This window comes from Oncorhynchus nerka, linkage group LG13 (genome assembly GCF_034236695.1).
Source record: "Oncorhynchus nerka isolate Pitt River linkage group LG13, Oner_Uvic_2.0, whole genome shotgun sequence".
In the NCBI taxonomy this organism is placed as follows: Eukaryota; Metazoa; Chordata; class Actinopteri; order Salmoniformes; family Salmonidae; genus Oncorhynchus; species Oncorhynchus nerka.
Genome location: NC_088408.1, coordinates 68,986,124 through 69,005,594, shown reverse-complemented (window position 1 = coordinate 69,005,594; position 19,471 = coordinate 68,986,124). Strand labels below are relative to the sequence as shown.

At 41.2% G+C, this 19,471-nt stretch overlaps 1 protein-coding gene across 1 annotated transcript in view; it reads left to right on the top strand.

The window, feature by feature from the left end:
* Positions 1 to 12,384, top strand: part of LOC115139981 (multivesicular body subunit 12B-like) — a 38,728-nt gene extending 26,344 nt beyond the window's left edge. Inside the window, exons 8-10 of the mRNA XM_029677925.2 lie at positions 7,507 to 7,562; positions 7,987 to 8,046; positions 11,435 to 12,384. Coding sequence (XP_029533785.1) covers positions 7,507 to 7,562; positions 7,987 to 8,046; positions 11,435 to 11,509 — 191 coding nt within the window. The 3' untranslated portion in view covers positions 11,510 to 12,384. The remainder of the gene's footprint in view (positions 1 to 7,506; positions 7,563 to 7,986; positions 8,047 to 11,434) is intronic.
* Positions 12,385 to 19,471: the final 7,087 nt, after the last annotated feature.

The window sequence follows — 19,471 nt, the reverse complement described above, 5'->3', positions numbered from 1 at the left end:
TGTCATCGGCATGTTTTTATTATTCAATGGCCTTGTGGCACCTCTGGTGGGTCATTAAAACACGAACCAGAGTGGTGTTTTCCTCTCCTGTAAGGCATCCATCCAAAGGATCCTGGATCAAGTAAATCGAGCCAAATGAATCTTGCATGGATATTTAATGGGGGGAGGTATTGGGCAGATTTACTGCTGTGTTTTAATTTAGATGGTACAAGATTTAAAGTATGCAATTCCTGTACGATAAAACAATTCTAAATGTCTGAAACAAAGCCAAAGGGTTCGGCTTGCATCAAGGCATGAAAAACTGTGAAGTTTCTTCTCTAAAAACCCATTAATGATTTATTCTTATGGTCAGTGTGGAGAGAGAAGCAAGAGAGTGCTTAAGCATGCTTACGCACAGAGTGAACATCCCCAAAAGATGGTAATCATTTTTACCATTTTACCATCAGTATCTTGAATATTACAAATATTTTATTTTGTCAACACATTTTACCTAGATAGTTAATACATATGGTTTCTGTTTTGATAATCTGCTAATTTCAAAAGGCCATAAATTGAAGCATATTGAAATATATTTACAAACAAAATATATGAATGCAATCTTTCAGAACCCCATTAATAAGTGACTTTGAATAGCTTTGCATTTGCAGACCAGACTGGACTCACATCCCTCATTGCTCTCTATTCTTCCCTGAAATAAAAGCAGGGCTCCATTATTCTCAGTGGCCAGACATGGAGACCATCAATGGATGGCCTGTCACAGCTCCCTCATTCCCTCCATGTACAGCAGGGTTTGTTATCACACATCTAATTAGAACTTGATAAAAAATATTTCCCCCAAATCCAGTCATTAAATATAGTTTAAGGAGATTTATGGACAAATATGCCTTAAAGATCTTTTAATGGCTCTGCTGACTTGTTAAGTTTGTAATTAATGATCTCATAATACATACCGTAGTGTGATGTAAAAAGCACATTGAGATTCTGGAAATGAAGTAGTTTTGGAAAAGGGCATCTGGGGCTCCCAGAAGCTATATTAAATAGTTCTGCTCAGACTGGTTCTCTAAGAGGACCTATGAAGTATGCTTTAGAAATGTTAAAACAATCGCCCTTTTTACAAAGATGGAGTCATTATGTTTGTGAGCATAGCAAAGAGCCTGATTAAGAAATTGTTCCCATATGATTGGATGAAAATCAGTAAGTCTCTTTTTAGGTGAACCATACACTCACTTATTGTAACATTTCAACTGAATCAATTGTTTTGTCTCTCCAACTTGAAACACTATAGGCCTACACACCCACATACAGTTTACTGACCTACAGTCTTAGAAAAAAGGGTTCTAAAAAGGGATCTTCAGCTGTCCCCATAAGAGAACCATTTTTGGTTCCAGGTAGAACTCTTTTTTGGTTCCAGGTAGAACCCTTTTTGGTTCCAGGTAGAACCATTTTTGGTTCCATGTAGAACTCTTTTTGGTTCCAGGTAGAACCCTTTTTGGTTCTTTTTGGTTCCGGGTATAATCATTTTGAGTTCCATATACTGTAGATCCCTCTGTGGAAAAGGATTCTACATGGAACCAAAAGGGGTTCTTCAAAGGGTTCTCCTATGGGGACAGCTGTAGAACGCTTTTAGGTTCTAGACATCACCTTTTTTCTAAGGTTGTTCACGTTGATGTGTACAAACATGCCTCAATGTGTCAACCTATCCGAAAGGCCTTAACTAATAACCGTTGCTTGTTTCACCAGGAGAGTAATGGTGTGTTTATTAGCATAATTAATGACAAATGGCGTCGTGGCATTGGTGGATTGGTTTAGGCGGATGATGAATTGGTTGAGGCCCAGCTTAGTGGCTGCCAAGGAAGCCTCTCTGGCTGTCATCCCTCCTGCTTCCGCCCTGGCACAGCTCATTACTCACCATGTGAGGTGCCACTTTACATTGCCTGGTACTGTGAGCATCGAAAACTTAATAACGCCACCCACAACCTCGCAGGACTTGCTGCTCTGCCCACAGTCCAGAGGGCAAGGAGCTCAGAGAGTGCTAGGAGCTGGGGGGAGCAGGGCAGCATGGGGACCATCCCTTACCATAGTGTACAGCTGCTTTGATCACAACGGATCACACGTCACTCTCTGATCCTCTTCAGAAGGCACATGGCCATGTGACACTCTCACCAGTATTCTGGAGTGTTCCTAGTTAGTTTTTTTGGGCTCACCACATCCCTTGCATCATTACAGGTTAGTTTGCCCACAGAACCGCTAATTAAGAGGGGATTTGTGTAATTGTGCCTTCTGCTGTGTCCCATCCTGCGCATGCAATTTACTGTCAGCCCTCTGCCAGATTTAACACTTGTCCAGAGAGGCGTACCCCATTCATACACAGATTCTGCTGCACATTTACCAGCAACCACAGCTGGGGCTCAATGTTGGTGCCACTGTTAAGTCTTTAAAGACAATGTACTGCTTATCAAGTTCTGATGTTTATTCAATTCCCAGACTTGTGCTAAGTGATCATCGTGGTTAGCCTACATTGGAGTTTTGAAACTTTGAAAGGGATGTTTGACTATGTTTACTTTGCAATTACAGAGCACAATACAAATAGCATAATCTTTTTTTAACTAGGCAAGTCAGTTAAGAAGAAATTCTTAGCACAATATGTAGCACAATACAAATAGCATGTAGCACAATGCAAATAGCATGTAGCACAATACAAATAGCATGTAGCACAATGCAAATAGCATGTAGCACAATACAAATAGCATGTAGCACAATACAATAGCATGTAGCACAATACAATAGCATGTAGCACAATACAAATAGCATGTAGCACAATACAAATAGCATGTAGCACAATACAAATAGCATGTAGCACAATACAATAGCATGTAGCACAATACAAATAGAATGTGCAACCAGATAAGTTCTCTATGCATGATTGATCATTATGCTATTGTAGGTGTCTGTTGTATCATCATATGCATTTAATGCCCATAACAGAGAGACAAAAATATGGGCCCTCAAATAGAAGAAATTATGTGAAATTAGACTGTGGAGCTCCAAATATCCACTGTTGTGCCGTACTCCACTGTTGTGCCTACTCACTGTAGGTGTGCCCACTTTCTGGAAGACTGATGGACCAGCGCCCGACTGGGACTGCCTCCTGGCTCCCAACCCAGAACTGGATTTCAAGGGCTGCTTGTCACACAGATGGAAAAAATAACTCTACTCCCTCCTTGCTAAATACTCCTCCGCTTTCCCTCCTCTCTTTCTCTGTGTAAACCTGGGTGTTTAGCAGCCCCACTACTGCCCCTGAGGAGTCTACAGAGACACCCATATAATCCACCGGTACAAATGAATAGCTGCACTGAGAATCATGCCCTCCAAGCTATCTGGGACTAGTAGTGTGTCTTAAAACCATTTAAATCACTCTTTTCAGTATAGGTGTTGGCATTTTACAATTGTCTCCATTTCATAAATGTTGTTTTGGTATCTATTTTTGGTGACTGCATCAATCTAACTAGGGTTACCGTGCTACATTAGTAAGTGCATAGAGTCCAATGTCCAAAATGAACCTGTTGTAAAATATATCCTGAATATCATATTAATAACATCTCAATTGTAATGCTTGTGAAAAAGGATATGAATAAAGATAATATATTCAGTTGTCATCCCCAGCAACCCTTTTTTCATTTGCTGTAATCATTAAAAGTAACACTTTTTTTGCTTTTCTATGGGACATTTTCAGAATCTTCATAGCCCCCCCCCCCCCCCAAACTCCCATTCTGTCTGGAGGAATTTTAAAAAAGATAGGGGGAAAAGAATGGAAATCATAGAGCCACAGTCATTAAAATAATCTGAAAATAGCAACGCGCGATCATCTGTTCTCATAGCACGGGTCAGGAGCTCTGACACCTCCTGTCAGGGTAGGGGGCAATTTGTATTCTCTCTCATTAGGCAATTTGACTAATGACCTGCCGCGGCTGCAGAGCTACTGAGGGACCCTGTGCCTCGTGCCCTCTCTCCTACAGCAGCCTGAGAAAACAGCCTCTATTGGAATGGCACAGATGGTATGCCCGGGCGACAAAATAAACTACAATCTGTCTCAGAGATGCTGTCAGGACTGGCCACTATTTCTCATGTCAGTGTCTAGTCGGGGTGAGGGCTGTGAATGGGCAGAAGAGGTCCTCCTCTTCTTGATCTATGTGGATCCAAACTCCGTTTACCTTAAATGAGGCAGATACACTGGCAAGGAACCTAGAATAAAGTATTTGGAGTTGGACACTGGTGTGGTTGTGCACAAAGTTTCTATTGTAAAAAAAAATATATATAGTAGATGCATCAAACCTCAAGGCGCAATAAACAGTTAATATCATGTCTTTACAGGGAAGTGCTTAGATGGAAACTGGAAACTCCCGTAATAACTTTTCAAAACTGAGTCTGTGATAGATTTTGGCCAACGGGAACTGTTCAGTCAGTCTGGTTCTTTTTTTTAATCTTCAGATTTCTCATACTCGGCTCCCACTGTCCCCTCACTGTAGCTCAGTAGAAGTGCCACAGTCTTAGTCACAGTAACCCAAACATTACTGATTCATATGGCCACTTTAAAAATAGATAGGCATGTAAGACTGTATTAGAGTAAATATTCAGTACTTTCCCAGCTGATCCTTGAGTCAGTTTGATTCACCTGAGTAATTATAGTGGACACAGATCAGTGCAGGTATGTTGAATTAGTGAAGCATGAAAGAAAAGTTATTTAACATTCTTTCATTGTTAATTAAGAGTTGTGGTTCAGGTAATGGGAGGTATGTTCGATCACCCACACAGTCCTCAATCAGTCAATGTCTGAGCATAACCCTGTGTGTGTGTGTGTGTGTGTGTGTGTGTGTGTGTGTGTGTGTGTGTGTGTGTGTGTGTGTGTGTGTGTGTGTGTGTGTGTGTGTGTGTGTGTGTGTGTGTGTGTGTGTGTGTGTGTGTGTGTGTGTGTGTGTGTGTGCGTGTGTCTGTGTGCATGTGTCTGTGTGCATGTGTCTGTGTGCATGTGTCTGTGTGCATGTGTCTGTGTGCGTTATAGTCCTGTGTACGGGTCATAGCGGGACTGAAGCTGTAGTCCACATTGACAGCGCGTCCAACTACAGAACTGTGAGGGATTGGTGCTCTGCGCAGCAGACGAGGGAGCCCATCCCGTCCTGAAACAGCCATTCGTCTGCGCCCAGGGGCTGGAGATGACAATGCAGCCATTCCTCATCTCACCTGATAGAGCCATTAATAAGCCAGTGATCCACTCTGGGCCTGTGCTGACTCCGTTCTTTACACTACCATCAGTCAGGCCACAGGGCCCTTACTCGCTAACACCACCATCATCATCATTGTTGTTATCGTCATGATCACCATCATAACCATCATCATATTCATTAGGGAGTCATAATTAGAGCACATGTATGGACTCTGATTTGATAGAAAATGTCATCATACCAAATACACAATCACTCTACAATGCGCACATTTTTACTACACCATTTACACACATATAGATTGGACCACATGACCAATGGTCAAATATTTGTTTTCCTCACACAAATTGCTGGAACTTGATTTATTGCTCAGACAGACTCTAGCCCTGGCCATTTGAGTAGGTAGTGAATGCTTTAGACTGGGAGTGTTTCAACCAGGAGATTGGACTAACATTACTTCAGCACTTTCCACTACTGTATGTACGTGTGCCTGGTAAAGTAGCAATTTCTCGCCCAGTAAAATCGGCTCCAAGTTCCTCCGTTGGTCTGGGTGTGAGATGGACCCTCCAGTATGGATGGTGGGGGGATACTAAGTGAGATCTGATTTCAAATGTAATCCTTGAACAACAAAGAAGCACCCCAGCCTTCAGCTCTAGATTAATCTGTCTGTTACACACAGATCCATCAACAGGGTGCAATCTGTACTTCCCATTGCTGGGTATTGATTCTAATATATTCCCCCGCCCGCCTACCTCTTTGCTCCCGGTGACACAGTAGCACATGTTTATTCACTTGTTTTTATGGGCTTAAACAAGCCATCATATCCACCCAATCACCCAACCCTGCTGCTGCAGATAGCCCTTCAGCTAGCACTGCTGCTAAATAGTCCTCCTCTGAGCGGGTTGAAGCACACATGCCAGGGCTGGCTTTCTGAATGGCTTTAGGGTGATGGTAAATGGAGGACAAAGGCTATTCTCTCATCCACCCTAACTCATAGTGTAGATTTACAGTAGTGGTTTGTAATGGTGATGGTGGGTTTTAGGTAGGGGTGATATTCAATGTATTTCCCTCAGAGCTCTGTAGTCATTACATTATGTGAGGTCACGGGTAGATTACAAAGACCTCATTGTAGCAGTAAAAATCACATTTATGGGTGGAAAGTACAGTATAATGGATCCCTACTGTTGAGGTACACAAAAAGGCAGTCATAAGTGTCAGAATGAAGGAACGTTCAAATGCCATTGTTTGAAATACTGTTATTAAGTTATATTCTCCACAGACTAATATCAGATCCAAAACAGTGACTCATGAAAAGCATTTGGTTACATTTATTTCTGAGTTCCTTTTCCTGTGCCAGCAGGCTGATGGACTATGGGTAAAATAACACCAGTTGGAAGGTTGGCCTCTTGATATTTGTGGCCCTTCAGAGAGAAAGAGAGAGAGAGAGAGAGGGGAGCTAGAAGTTGTGTGCTTCGTGATTTGGTGTAGCCGAGCAGCGGCAGTTAGTCACCACCTCTCGTCTGGAAAGGAACGAGAGCCTTTGTGTCCCCTGTCACCCTGCGTTAATTTGGGCCCTAATGTATTTTATAAACAAAGGGCTGCTCTCTAGCCTGACAGTAGTGACACTCTGATTCCTTTGCAGGCTGTGTACAGTATGGGGTTGCACCATTAATAATCAACTGGCAGCCATCACACCATTTTAACCATGATCATTATGATAAAGGGCATACACTTAATTACAGGCCTGCTTAATTATAGCTCTGTTGAAGCTCGTTTGTTTGGTCAAATGCTAATTACACCACCACGCTCTTGGCAAGTCCTCATTTCAATCCACTTTTTGCCTGCCAAACACTGTGGCTTATTTTCATGCAAATCAGTATCCGGTGAATGTTTTGTCTCACTTCTTTCCCCTTTTTCTTTGCGGGTGTCTTTGTTTTGGAGTGGAACATCTCTCTGACAAGACAGAATCAGGAATAATCAAGAGTAATTAAAGAGGAGTCGGGCTGGCGAGGGTTTTGGGGGAAGGAGGGAAGGGGGTGGATGGAGGTACTCAAGTACAGTGGAGAATAAAAAACCTTTCATCTTCAAGCTATTGAGGAAGGGTTGGGTGGGAGGGGGGTTGAGGGAGGCTGGTCTTCAATTCTTTCTTTTTTTTTTACACTTAGCCAGGATGAGATACTCAGTATGAAGATTATGGAATGATTGGTTTTGTATGAAATGTATGAAACGTGTTGTCATGTTTTTATTCTTTAATGTTTCCACTCAACATTTTATTTTCTCTTTTCAGCAATGGATGATGTGCCCTTCACAATCTCTGAGAAATTTCCAAGAACCCCTGAAGAAGTGAGTGTTTACACAAAGCTTTTGAATTATGCCAACTAAAAAGCCTTTTGCTTTTCATCGCCTCTAATTTGTTCAATTGTGAGGTACAAAGTGCTCTCTACACGTAGCTTTTATCCATCCACTTTTCAATTGAGGACATACTGTATGTAGCCTGTATTCTTCCTTCTCCAGGATCTGATCCCCAGTCAGTTCTACACAGCTTCCTGCACTCTCTTCTCTTCCAGTGTAGACTGAGTGATGAATGCATGCAGCCAGACAGAGCTGGCTCAATGCAGTCCATTTGGCTGGCTGGCGGCGGCTGTCACTATATCACCTTTTGTATTGAAACAGAGAGGGAGAGGATTAAAGATTTTAAGCATGCTTACTTAGCCATGTGCCTAACGCCGTGTTTCTTGTTTTCTTCTCTCTCTGCTTTTGATTTCAGATGCAGCGAGTCAATTTAATGGGCATTACGATCAAATCCTTGGCAGAGATCGAGGAGGAAGTGAGTAGGGGCTGCAACGCTCGGCTGCCACTGACACCGTTGGCCCAGAATGCAAAGCAAACATTCTTGGGGGTTGTAATTAAGTGTCTGAGACGGGCAAGGCCCTTTTGGCTCCACTAAACCCAGATTGAATTAAAGCCCGCCCAGACTGGGCCTGGTCAGCCACTCTCTCTGAGAACTGACTATTCTCACTTTGCCCTGCACAAAAACCCTCTGGATTCCATTTGGTGTTCTTTTCTTTTTTTGGTGGTCTTCTCACTATTGAAACTGATTGCCAGTATGATGCACATACTGCATGTGTTTGGTTTCAATTAGCCTTACTTGATCTTTCTTACCCAATGAGACAGCCAGCATACAGACAGTAGAGATACACGTTCATGCAGAGTAAATGAAAAGAATACAGACAGTGTATTATTACAGAGCAACTAGCTACCCTACAGGCATTCCTGGTAAGAAAAAAAATGAGAAAGTGTGTGTGTGTGTGTGTGTGTGTGTGTGTGTGTGTGTGTGCATGCATATGTTCTTGTGCTTGTGTGAGTGTGCATGTGTGTGTGTTCTCACACAGTTATTGTGTGTGCATGAAGGAGAGTGAACCCCTCCCCCCCTCTCTCATTAGCACGATATCTGGGTATCAGAACTGCCAGGAAGTGACAGACCACTGTAAAAGAACAGGTGCTGTTGGGTTTGAGATGTGTTACAGAGCAAACACTCCCTCATCAAACTGGGTGTCTGTTCTGCTCCCTGGCTCTGTATACTGTCACATAGTATAGAAATCACACAGTCGCCATCTTGTCATCTGGTCTCTGAGAATGGAGCTCATTGTCATTGTCAGCTCAGGTACTAATATTATGTGTGTGTGTGTGTGTGTGTGTGTGTGTGTGTGTGTGTGTGTGTGTGTGTGTGTGTGTGTGTGTGTGTGTGTGTGTGTGTGTGTGTGTGTGTGTGTGTGTGTGTGTGGCCACTGCGGTCTGCTGATGGAGACAGCCTGGCAGCTCGTCCCGTAGGCTAGCTCTCCTCTCCTCTCAGTTAGTGTGATTAGCAGCAGGACACATGGCGAGCTGAGCCGTGGAGGGGAAGGGAAGAGCGCTAGGAATCATTAATTACCGCAGCGGTAGCTGGAACTGATGAAGTAAATGTGAGATAGTGTAACACGCAGGATTTAGTGAAGTGGACGACAGCACAAGATTAATGGTGGGGCCAGGCTGATGGGGATGAAGTCACAGCTTAGCTTGATAATTAGTTTCCAAGAGGAAACATCCCTCACCATTGTGTTATTTTTACTTCTCTCCTCTCACATTATTATCCCACTACAATATCTCTAGAGATGGGAAATTAATATCGTATTTTAGTTTGATATTACACATGTCAAATATATATTCAGGGCTTTTGGAGTGCTTCTTTTTTTGTAAAAAATAAAAAATTAAAATAATTTAATTTTAGGCTCTAAAATGTAGATACTGGTTTTCTGTTCTAGTTTGAAGGTTGAAGCCAAAATATGTAGTCACTGAGCACCCCCTAGTTACTACATAGTAACACCTGCTCATATATGTACAGATATTTACAGTTATCAAAAGCTAAGCAGTATTTGTAATATGCACTAGATCTTTTTTTTTCAGTGTATCAAATCCAATACCACTATGAATAAATAGTGCAGTATTTAGTGCAGCCTTTAAAATATGCAGTCACACAAACAGGCCGTTCTTGTTCATGGTGAGTGGTGTTCAGTTGTCCAGCAGAGGTCACTGTCAGAGTTCATTTTCTCTCTTCAGGGCGAAGAAAGATTATTATTGTAAAGGACATTCTAACTGACTGATACATTTTTTAAAAGACATCCATAAAAGAGAGGTGGTATTTGACATGTGCACGTGTAATTGAGGAAAACTGTTGTAATCATATACAGTGTTACAGATAAGAACGTTTACTAACAGGCATCACTTAAGCCATACTTCTCAGATGATGTTGGTTCCAGCAATTAGGCATTCTTTTCATTTCCCAAATGATTCGCAAAACTTGTGGAGATTATAATTGCTTTTATCCACGCATATCTAATTTGTATCTTTTTAAGTGTTAATTAGTAAGCGATTTGAGCTGACGTCTTTATGTACTTTGCACTGCTAGAAAATGTTTGTTTTTGGCGGCTGGCTAATGATTTTCAGAGTTAGCTTGTGAGAGTGTGTCTGTTAGTGTGGATGTCTTTTCATATGTGTGTTTGAATCTGACAGACATTTTCATTTGCACCTATGGACGTGTGTGTGTTTCAGCAGTAAACTGTGTGTGTGACTGGGTGCATGTAGTGTGTAAGAGACAGAGAGAGACAGACAGAGAGAGAAGGAGAGAAGAGAGAGGAGAGAAAAGAGAGGGAGAGCTCCAAATAGAGGTGGAATTAATGAAGACAACATGTCACATATTTTTAGCAGTGGAGCAGGGACAGGAAATGAAGCTCTGTTCATCTGGGTGATTGCCGCCCATGTTCTTGTGTGTCACTGTCCTGTCAGCCCGCGTGTAAAAGTGGCAGACAGTGATACATGCTCTCCCTGATAACACCCCATTCCCCCATCCATCATCCACACACAGGCTCACACTTACATATATTTGTTTATTTATTTTGCCAGGTGTCGTGGCTGAATTTCATTATAACTAACCGACTTGTGGCATGTGACTCGTAACTTATAGTTTCCTGAAAGACAGAGGGGTGTTGGTTGGAGATCCCCAATAAATCCATTGTGCTTAGTTGGGATCTTTGAGTATAGATATAAAAACGCATTTGATGATCTTGCAGCATCACCTAGTGCAGTGATTCAGTATTGCAGATCAGAGTGTATTGAAGTGATGAGTTGGTATGTGCTTGCTTGTTTTAGTAAAATTGCAATAGTAAAAGTTGATACGTGGTACTACTCTTTCAACAATGACTTGAAATATATTTTGACCACAACATCACAATTGATTACTGGAGTTTTTTTTTCTCCAAATATATTCTAAACTGATTTGAATTGCTCTCCTTCATTGCAATGTATTTTTTATATTTGTTTGTGACCAAAGGATATATTATTTGATCCATTGAGAAAGCCAAGAAGAACTGTGCATTAGATGCATGTATCTGGGAGATGGATGGTATGAAGAACATGCATAAGCACTGTGGTTTTAGAAACGTATTATACATTCTCAATTCATTCCACAAGGGGACAGTATTTGCACACATTTCTCCTTTCAGCTTTCTTCATACTCAAACCCATACCCGGCTTGTAATCTTGAAGGCATAATGATCTGCTACTGAAAGAGCTACTTGTACAAACCTCAATGCTGTTGGTGAAGAAGTGTTTTCATATACAAACCGTTTGTACAGGATATACTGTATTTTAAATCCCTTTCTACTTCTATCCTGTGGCAGTATGAGTACAACTTCAGCACGGAGCACAGCATCGGCACGTCCCTGCCTCCCAGGCCCACCCAGAGCCAGTACTGAGAGAGCCTTTGAGTGAGGAACGCTCTAGAGGAACAGGGATAGAGAAAAAGACTACAGCACCTTCACGAATGGTCTCTCATTCCACAACAACGAAGCACTTACTGGAATGATGTCTCTGATGTCCAGTTTAGAGTCCACATTCACAGTGGTCCCTCAGATCAGAAGTCAACAGGTTTCTAATCTATCTCAAATGAACGGCTAACAGAAATCTCACAAACAGGATGTGAAGTTAGTAACATAAAATTCCAAGTATCATAATATTGGAGGTAACTATTCTAAATGTTGTTAAATGTGCATTTGTAATCTCTCCATAGCTCTGTATGTTTCAGAGTTATGGTCAAATGTTTGTATTTGTTATCATAACAATACTGTGCAAACTCTGCTTAACGCTCATTTAATTGTTTGTGCTCACTTATTGCTTGCGTGATAAGAGCCACAGTAACCAAACGACCTCATATGTTGTAAAGCTATCAGAAAATGTATTTTTAATTCTGTAGCACATCTCCAAATACGTTGATACCTTTTCATGTTGAGTTAGTACAGGGTTTCCCAAAACTCTGTCCAGGGGACCCCAAGGGGTGCACGTTTTGGTTTTTACCATAGGACTACACAGCTGATTCAAATAATCAACTAATCATCCAGCTTTGATCATTTTAATGAGTTGTGTAGTGTTAGTGTTTCCCAGCACGTTTTGGTTTTTACCCTAAGGGGTCCTGGGAAACACTAAGTTTAGTACAATCAAATAGGCTATACACATGTTAAATTGATATGATTGTTGAATTGTTTATCTATTGTTATTGAGTATATTATTATATTATTCAGTTATGTAATGTATAAGAATGAAAAAACACCTTATAAATCTGATGACCACTGAATCTCATGTCTCCCTTTTGGTTGTCAGAGTAACATGTAGGATTGAGGCTGTGTAGCAGTGACTGAGACTTCAGAGAATACATGGGAGGCTGCCTCACTGCTCTGCTCTGCTCCCACTGACAGACAGACAGATCCAGTCAAGTAGTCAGTTCTCCTTGAAGGTGTATGAGGAACATTTGTTTCAGCCAGCACACACATCCATCACAGAGTCAGTTCATCATGAGCACTTTGCAGTAAGAATGAGCAAAGCTTCATGACATCAGAGCTACCACTTCAGAGCCCATAACATGTTCTGTCTCTTTACATTAATGTAATTGAACAACTACTGAAATGTGTCATTCTGTAGAAATTGAGATATCAGAATCTATTTGCTAATCTCTGCAGATTTAATTAGTTTCTGAAATTACATGAATCTAATGACTTGCTTCTTTAATTAGACTTGCTTGTTACCTTTATGAATTTATGATTTCTGTGTAAGCAGTGTTAATATAATTTCTACCTAAACTCCTAATGGAGTTGAGTATTCCCAGGTGTTTAGCGGTGTGTGCAACAGATGACAATCCTCTGTGTTGTGGCTGTCTGTCTCCTGTTCGGCGGTTTGAACCTGACCAATAGAGGTGACTCAGGAACACTCTGCTGAGAACCATTGTTACATCTTGTGGTTGTTGTTGTTCATGAAGGTGACACCCAATCACCCCACATCAGTGAAGCCCTAAAGTACACTGACAGCCCGAGACAGAACCTTCACGCACCTCCCCAATGAACTACACACAACTCCACTTCATGCACACTCATATGTTTTACTCCAGAAGTAAGCAGGTGGGTAATGCCACCACATTGCTCTCTTCACAGTTTGAGAAGCTCTCTATACAGTTTGGGAGAAGGCAGGACGAGCACTGTTATGGAGCAGTGGCAATGATAAGGGTATGTGCTCCCTTATAAAGGTTCGCTATAAGCCTGCCACGGTATCTGTTGTATCATACCCTGGTCAGCATTAAACCCATTTGAACCTGATCCATCAGGTTAAAACCCAGATTTTGGCAAACAACATGACTGTGGACACGTGACTGTGGACTTTTTTCTTGACACCTTTAAAATAAGCCTATTGTTCTCTAATTGTTCATGGATGGAAAGGTAATAATTGTAACATAGATCCAAGCAGACCAGAATAGAAACACAGCAGGTCATATGTGATATTTCCTGCTGAATTTGTACCCTTAGACTGTGGTTGCCCATGTCACTTGGGCAATTTTGTGGGGGCGTATTGCTGGTGAGCTTGGGAGTGTGGCTGGCCTAGCCCAGCAGATTGCCTCAGAATGGGCCCTCCATCAGAACCACAGCTCCTTCAAAAGCCATGCCCAGAGCCCTTTCAAAAAGCTGCCTCATATGGTTTTACTTTTCGCTCGGCTCCACTTTATCATATTGAAAAATAATAATGATATGCAGAAACCACACTGTAAAATCAAAAAGGAATAGGCCTTCATTTTGTCCCTGTTTTGTGTAAACTCATGCTGTAATTAAAAGGGTAGAGGCTTGCACATGTGTCTTTAGTGGAGAGGTTTTGGGTTGTTGTGTATTTAAGCACATTTAAGCATATATTGTGGAGCTATTTAAAGGCATCTCTTTGTAACTCCCCTGCTATGCCTGTCACTGCTATATACCACAGTTGTCATGGTGATATCTTCTTTTCAGCTACAATACATATGAGATTTGACTGATTAAACTAAACTCTGGATCAGCACTTCAAAGCTCCGCCCTCTGAGAGTCAGGCCAGATGCACCATAGTCATTTTTAACCTCACACCCAAGACTTTGGCACGGAACAGTGTGTAAGCTAGTAGACAGAGGAGGATCTGCCAGTTGGAAATTGGAAAAGGAAGTCTGTATTTATGAGGTGGTTTGAGGGGCTGTGTTAAGACTGGCTTAGCCTCTCGCTCTACCTCTGACAAGCCTGCTTCCCCTGTGCTGCGGTGACCAGGGAGAGGGAAGTCAAGAGAGTGACGGTGTGAGGCTTGTCAGGGGCGATCAGCCCTATAGAACCAGTGCAGGCAGGCAGGTGGCTAGGCATTCAGGTCTCCTGTGATACAGCGGACCATTGATAAACTCCACCTCCAATGTGAACAGAAGCATAGGGAGCCATTAATCCCAGAGCTGTTTTTATATTTGATGTGCTGCAGAGAATATGTCCGTCCCACTGGAGGGACATGTAGCAACGGCATACACACAACTTCCACCAAAACACCACAAATCTGATTATAGCAACGGCACACACAAACACCCAACACACCCATCCTACACTCACAGACAAAAAAGTATGGTTAGGGTACAGTATTGTCCCCAGGTGTACAAAAATATCAAAATACACAAGGGTGCCTTCAGGGGTACACATAAAATCTCACATGGTACTGTTCGGTACCTTTTAGGGTATATGTGCGGATAATATAGTACAATGGTACATTTCTGTACCCAATATTTTGAATATAAAGGTACAATCATCACGCGCTCTTAAAAACCACACCCATTTTTAAAGTGGCTTGTGAAAGTATTCACCCCCCTTGGCATTTTTCCTATTTTGTTGCCTTACAACCTGGAATGAAAATATATATATTTTTTGGAGGGGGGGGGGGTTCATTTGATTTACACAACATGCCTACCACTTTGAAAATTATAAATATTTTTTATTGTGAAACAAACAAGAAATAAGACAAAAAAATGAAAACTTGAGCATGCATAACTATTCACCCCCCCAAAAGTCAATACTTTGGGGAGTCACCTTTTGCGTAAATTACAGCTGCAAGTCTGTTTTTATAAGCTTGGCACATCTAGCCACTGGGATTTTTGCCCATTCTTCAAGGCAAACTGCTCCAGCTCCTTCAAGTCGGATGTGTTCCGTTGGTGTACAGCAATCTTTAAGTCATATCACAGATTCTCAATTGGATTGAGGTCTGGGCTTTGACTAGGCCATTCCAAGACATTTAAATGTCATTTAAATTTCCCTTAAACCACTCGAGTGTTGCTTTAGCAGTATGCTTAGGGTTATTGTCCTGCTGGAAGGTGAACCTACGTCTCAGCCTCAAATCTTGGGAAGACTGAAACAGGTTTCCCTCAAGAATTTCCCTGTATTTAGTGCCACCCATCATTCCTTCAATTCTGACCAGTTTCTCAGTCCCTGCCGATGATAAACATCCCCACATCATGATGCTGCCACCACCATGCTTCACTGTGGGGATGGTGTTCTCCAGGTGATGGGAGGTGTTGGGTTTGCGCCAGACATAGCATTTTTCTTGATGACCAAAAAGCTAAATTATTGTCTCATCTGACCAGAGTACCTTCTTCCATATGTTTGAGGAGTCTCCCACACGCCTTTTGGTGAACACCAAACATGTTTGCTTATTTTTTTCCTTAAGCAATGGCTTTTTCTCTGTCCACTCTTCTGCAAAGCCCAAGTCTGTGGAGTGTACGGCTTAAAGTGGTCCTATGGACACATACTCCAATCTCCGCTGTGGAGCTTTGCAACTCCTTCAGGGTTATCTTTGGTCTCTTTGTTGCCTCTATGATTAATGCCCTCCTTGACTGTTCCATGAGTTTTGGTTGGCGGCCCTCTTTTAGCAGGTTTGTTGTGGTGCTATATTCTTTCCATTTTTAATAATGGATTTAATGGTGCTCTGTGGGATGTTCAAAGTTCAGTTTTTTTTTATACCCCAATCTTGATCTGTACTTCTCCACAACTTTGTCCCTGACCTGTTTGTCGAGCTCCTTGGTCTTCATGGTTCCGCTTGCTTGGTGGTACACCTTGCTTAGCGGTGTTACAGACTCTGGGGCCTTTCAGAACAAGTGTATATATACTGAGATCATGTGACACTAATTGTTTGTTTCAATATGTGTGTTTTTGCCTGCACATTGATTGGTTGATTGATCTTATGCCACACAAAGATAAATAACATATTTCTAAACTAATCCAATCTGTTAGTAGTTGGATTTATTGCACCCTTTACTGAGGTGGTTGTTCCCGTTTAGATGGATTATACATTTTCCCTACATTGGCAATCATTCTAAATGCAGGTTGTTTGCACTGGTGTAAAGCACTTAATTAAAAATACTTGAAAGTACTACTTAAGTAGTCTTTAGGGGTATCTTTACTTTACTATTTATATTTTTGAAAACTTTTACTTTCCTATAGAAAAGTATGTACTTTTTACTCTGAAACCCAAAAGTACTCATTACATTTTGAATGCTTAGCATGACAGGAAAATGGTCTAATTCACACACTTATCAAGATAACATCCCTGGTCATCCCAAACTGCCTCTGATCTGGCGGACTCACTAAACACATGCTTCATTTGTAAATGATGTCTGAATGTTGGAGCGCACCCCTGGCTATCCAGAAATAAAAATAAAATGATTTGTCGTAATATATGGAATTTGAAATGATTTATACTTTTACTTTTCATACTTAAGTATATTTAAAACCAAATACTTTTAGGATTTTACTCAAGTAGTATTTTACTCAGTGACTTTCACTTTTACTTGAGTCATTTTCTATTAACATATATCTTTACTTTTAATCAAGGTTGACAATTAGTAGCTTTTTCCACCACTGGTTGACTGTGATTAAAAGTTTACATTTTTGGATATCCTAACTCTGGCTGGATTCCAACAGGAATTACATATCACTTTGCAAGCCAGCATAATGTATCCTGCAAGCCAGAGGTTTCAGGCCATTGTGTTGGGGTGAAACTAGGCTGTCAAAATATAGCCTTATGATATACAGTATGTAATGAATTGTGATAAAGCATTTCATATCAATGATCAAACATTCACGTAGACACTCACTTGGTGAAGGATACAGGACTGAGAGCCATTAAATGCAACAACCATCTCTCTGTCACTAGCAAACAAAGTCATGGGTGGTACTGGTAACTCTAAAATTCACCTGAAAGGCTCCCTGGGAAAATATGCAAATAAGGCTTTATTACGCAACAGTGTTAAAACAACACCCAAAAACTTTTTATAGGTAACATTTTTGCCACTTTAAAGGAACAAAGAGCATTGTCACTGTTATGGTACCCTAAAAATGTTTTTTTATATTTATTTTCCAAAGGTACACTTTTGTACCTGTACTATCTTGTCCCCTAAGGCTAGATATGAATAAACAAGAAGTTTAGCTTTGTTTTTTTATCATACTGTAGCTTTACACGTGTTCTATAAACTACTATGTTAGGTTAACAACACAGATATTATCTATAAATGTTTTCTGCTTTACCTGCAGCCACACTTGACACTGTAGTTTATTTTAATGGCCTTAGAGCTGTGTACCTGGATAGGGCCATCCATGGTAGAGGGAGGTGGTATTGCACTAACTGGTACTTTAGGACTGGTTGAAGTCGACCTTGAGGCCTCTAGTCTCTTTGTTGTTTTGTGAGTGTCGTCAGGTAGTGGAATGTTCCACTGAGCCTTTTAGAGGGGAGCTTGAACGTGTGGTCCTCCCTGCACCTCTACCTTAACAAGCCACAACAGGACTCAGGGGGAGAGGGATATCAAAACCATCTTGGCCAAGTGCAGTGAGTGCTGTGGTGCAATGAGTGATCTCACAGAGGAGAGCAGGGCCTATCCTCGACCCCCACAGCTCTCCTCACTTCTCTGCCACGGCATCTGGGCCGTGTGAGCCACATTATTGTAATTGAGCAAGGATGTAGCTGGGTGTGATGTGATCTCTCTCTCTCTCATATTTCTCCATATGTGAGATGACCAGTCAGTCTTTTTTTCCCTCCTGGGAGAGTAGGTCTACAACACAAAGTGCCTGTAACACAGAGATCAATTAACTCCTTTCAAGTGAGATCAAAGGGCCAATGTGCTGTGTCCAGACCTCAGCAGAACCTGCAGCCTCATTAAGCCCTTGTGATTGGACGCATGAAGGGAGTTTGCTGCCATGTGTCTCATATGTGTGAGTTAGTCATAAACAAGGGTGATGTGATTGCCTAGGACAGATGTTTGCAAACAAACCAACTTGGCAATGACATTTTTTACATTTCAGATTATTTATATGTTTTGTCCAATTTTGCTCTGTCCACAAATACCAGTATAGGCAAATTCAGCAACCTTACTTGGGTATGAGTTAACAGAATATTAACTTTCAAAAGTTAGATTTTCACTGGACAGTTACTATCGCTACTAGCCCTTTCCTGCAGTCGAATTACCAAAGTGCCCTCTAGTGGCCACATGGGTGGAATGGTATTCATATTTTTTTTAATGTCATAATTAATAAACACATAATCATTTTTTACGCCCAAAATTTGGTGTTTCTATAGCAAATGGTTTTGTTTTATTTTAGTCTCCTGTGATGTATTTAAAGTGTAATATTTGGATGCAAACTCAAAACGTAATACATTTCAACTCTATGTCATGGTACAGGTATTTTGTTTTTTTAAGCCCATGTGTCTGATGTGTATACTTTTGTTTCAAAGTATATTTGTTTAAGACTACCAAGAAACACTGTGTGACCCTGATTTAACCCACTACACTAAAAATAATGCCACCACATTGTATAACAAACAGGAAGGGGATGGATGGGTGGTAGAGCTGGAGGTGGTGTGATACAACAAGCTGATCGTCCATGGGCAGGGCCGTGCACAGAATTAATATCTCGAAATTCACAAAATTCCAAATGCCCCCGTAGCGATAACATTGTTGAGCATGGGTTTATTTATTGCTGCAACAACATACTCACTGATCATCACAAAATAAAATCTAAAATGTCAATGTACAATTCCCTACTGAAGATGCAGCTACTCCTCTCTATGGACCCGATTCCGACGTGGGGAATTATGCCATTCTTACTCACACCTTTTCTGCGCACTTTTCAGTATTATGGGATTATAACGATGACAGACCTACTTGAGTTTGTACCTGTGGTGGCAGGTTGAGATCTGTGGTTGCAAGTACGACTCGTAGATGTGTAATTTTATTTTGAAAGCTTGTATCATGATGTATGAAAAATGTAACATGTTACTTGACATTTTAATTTATTTTTTAAGAATGATTACAAATCCATTTACAAGTATGAATGATTCTGCTGTGAATAAAAAATACA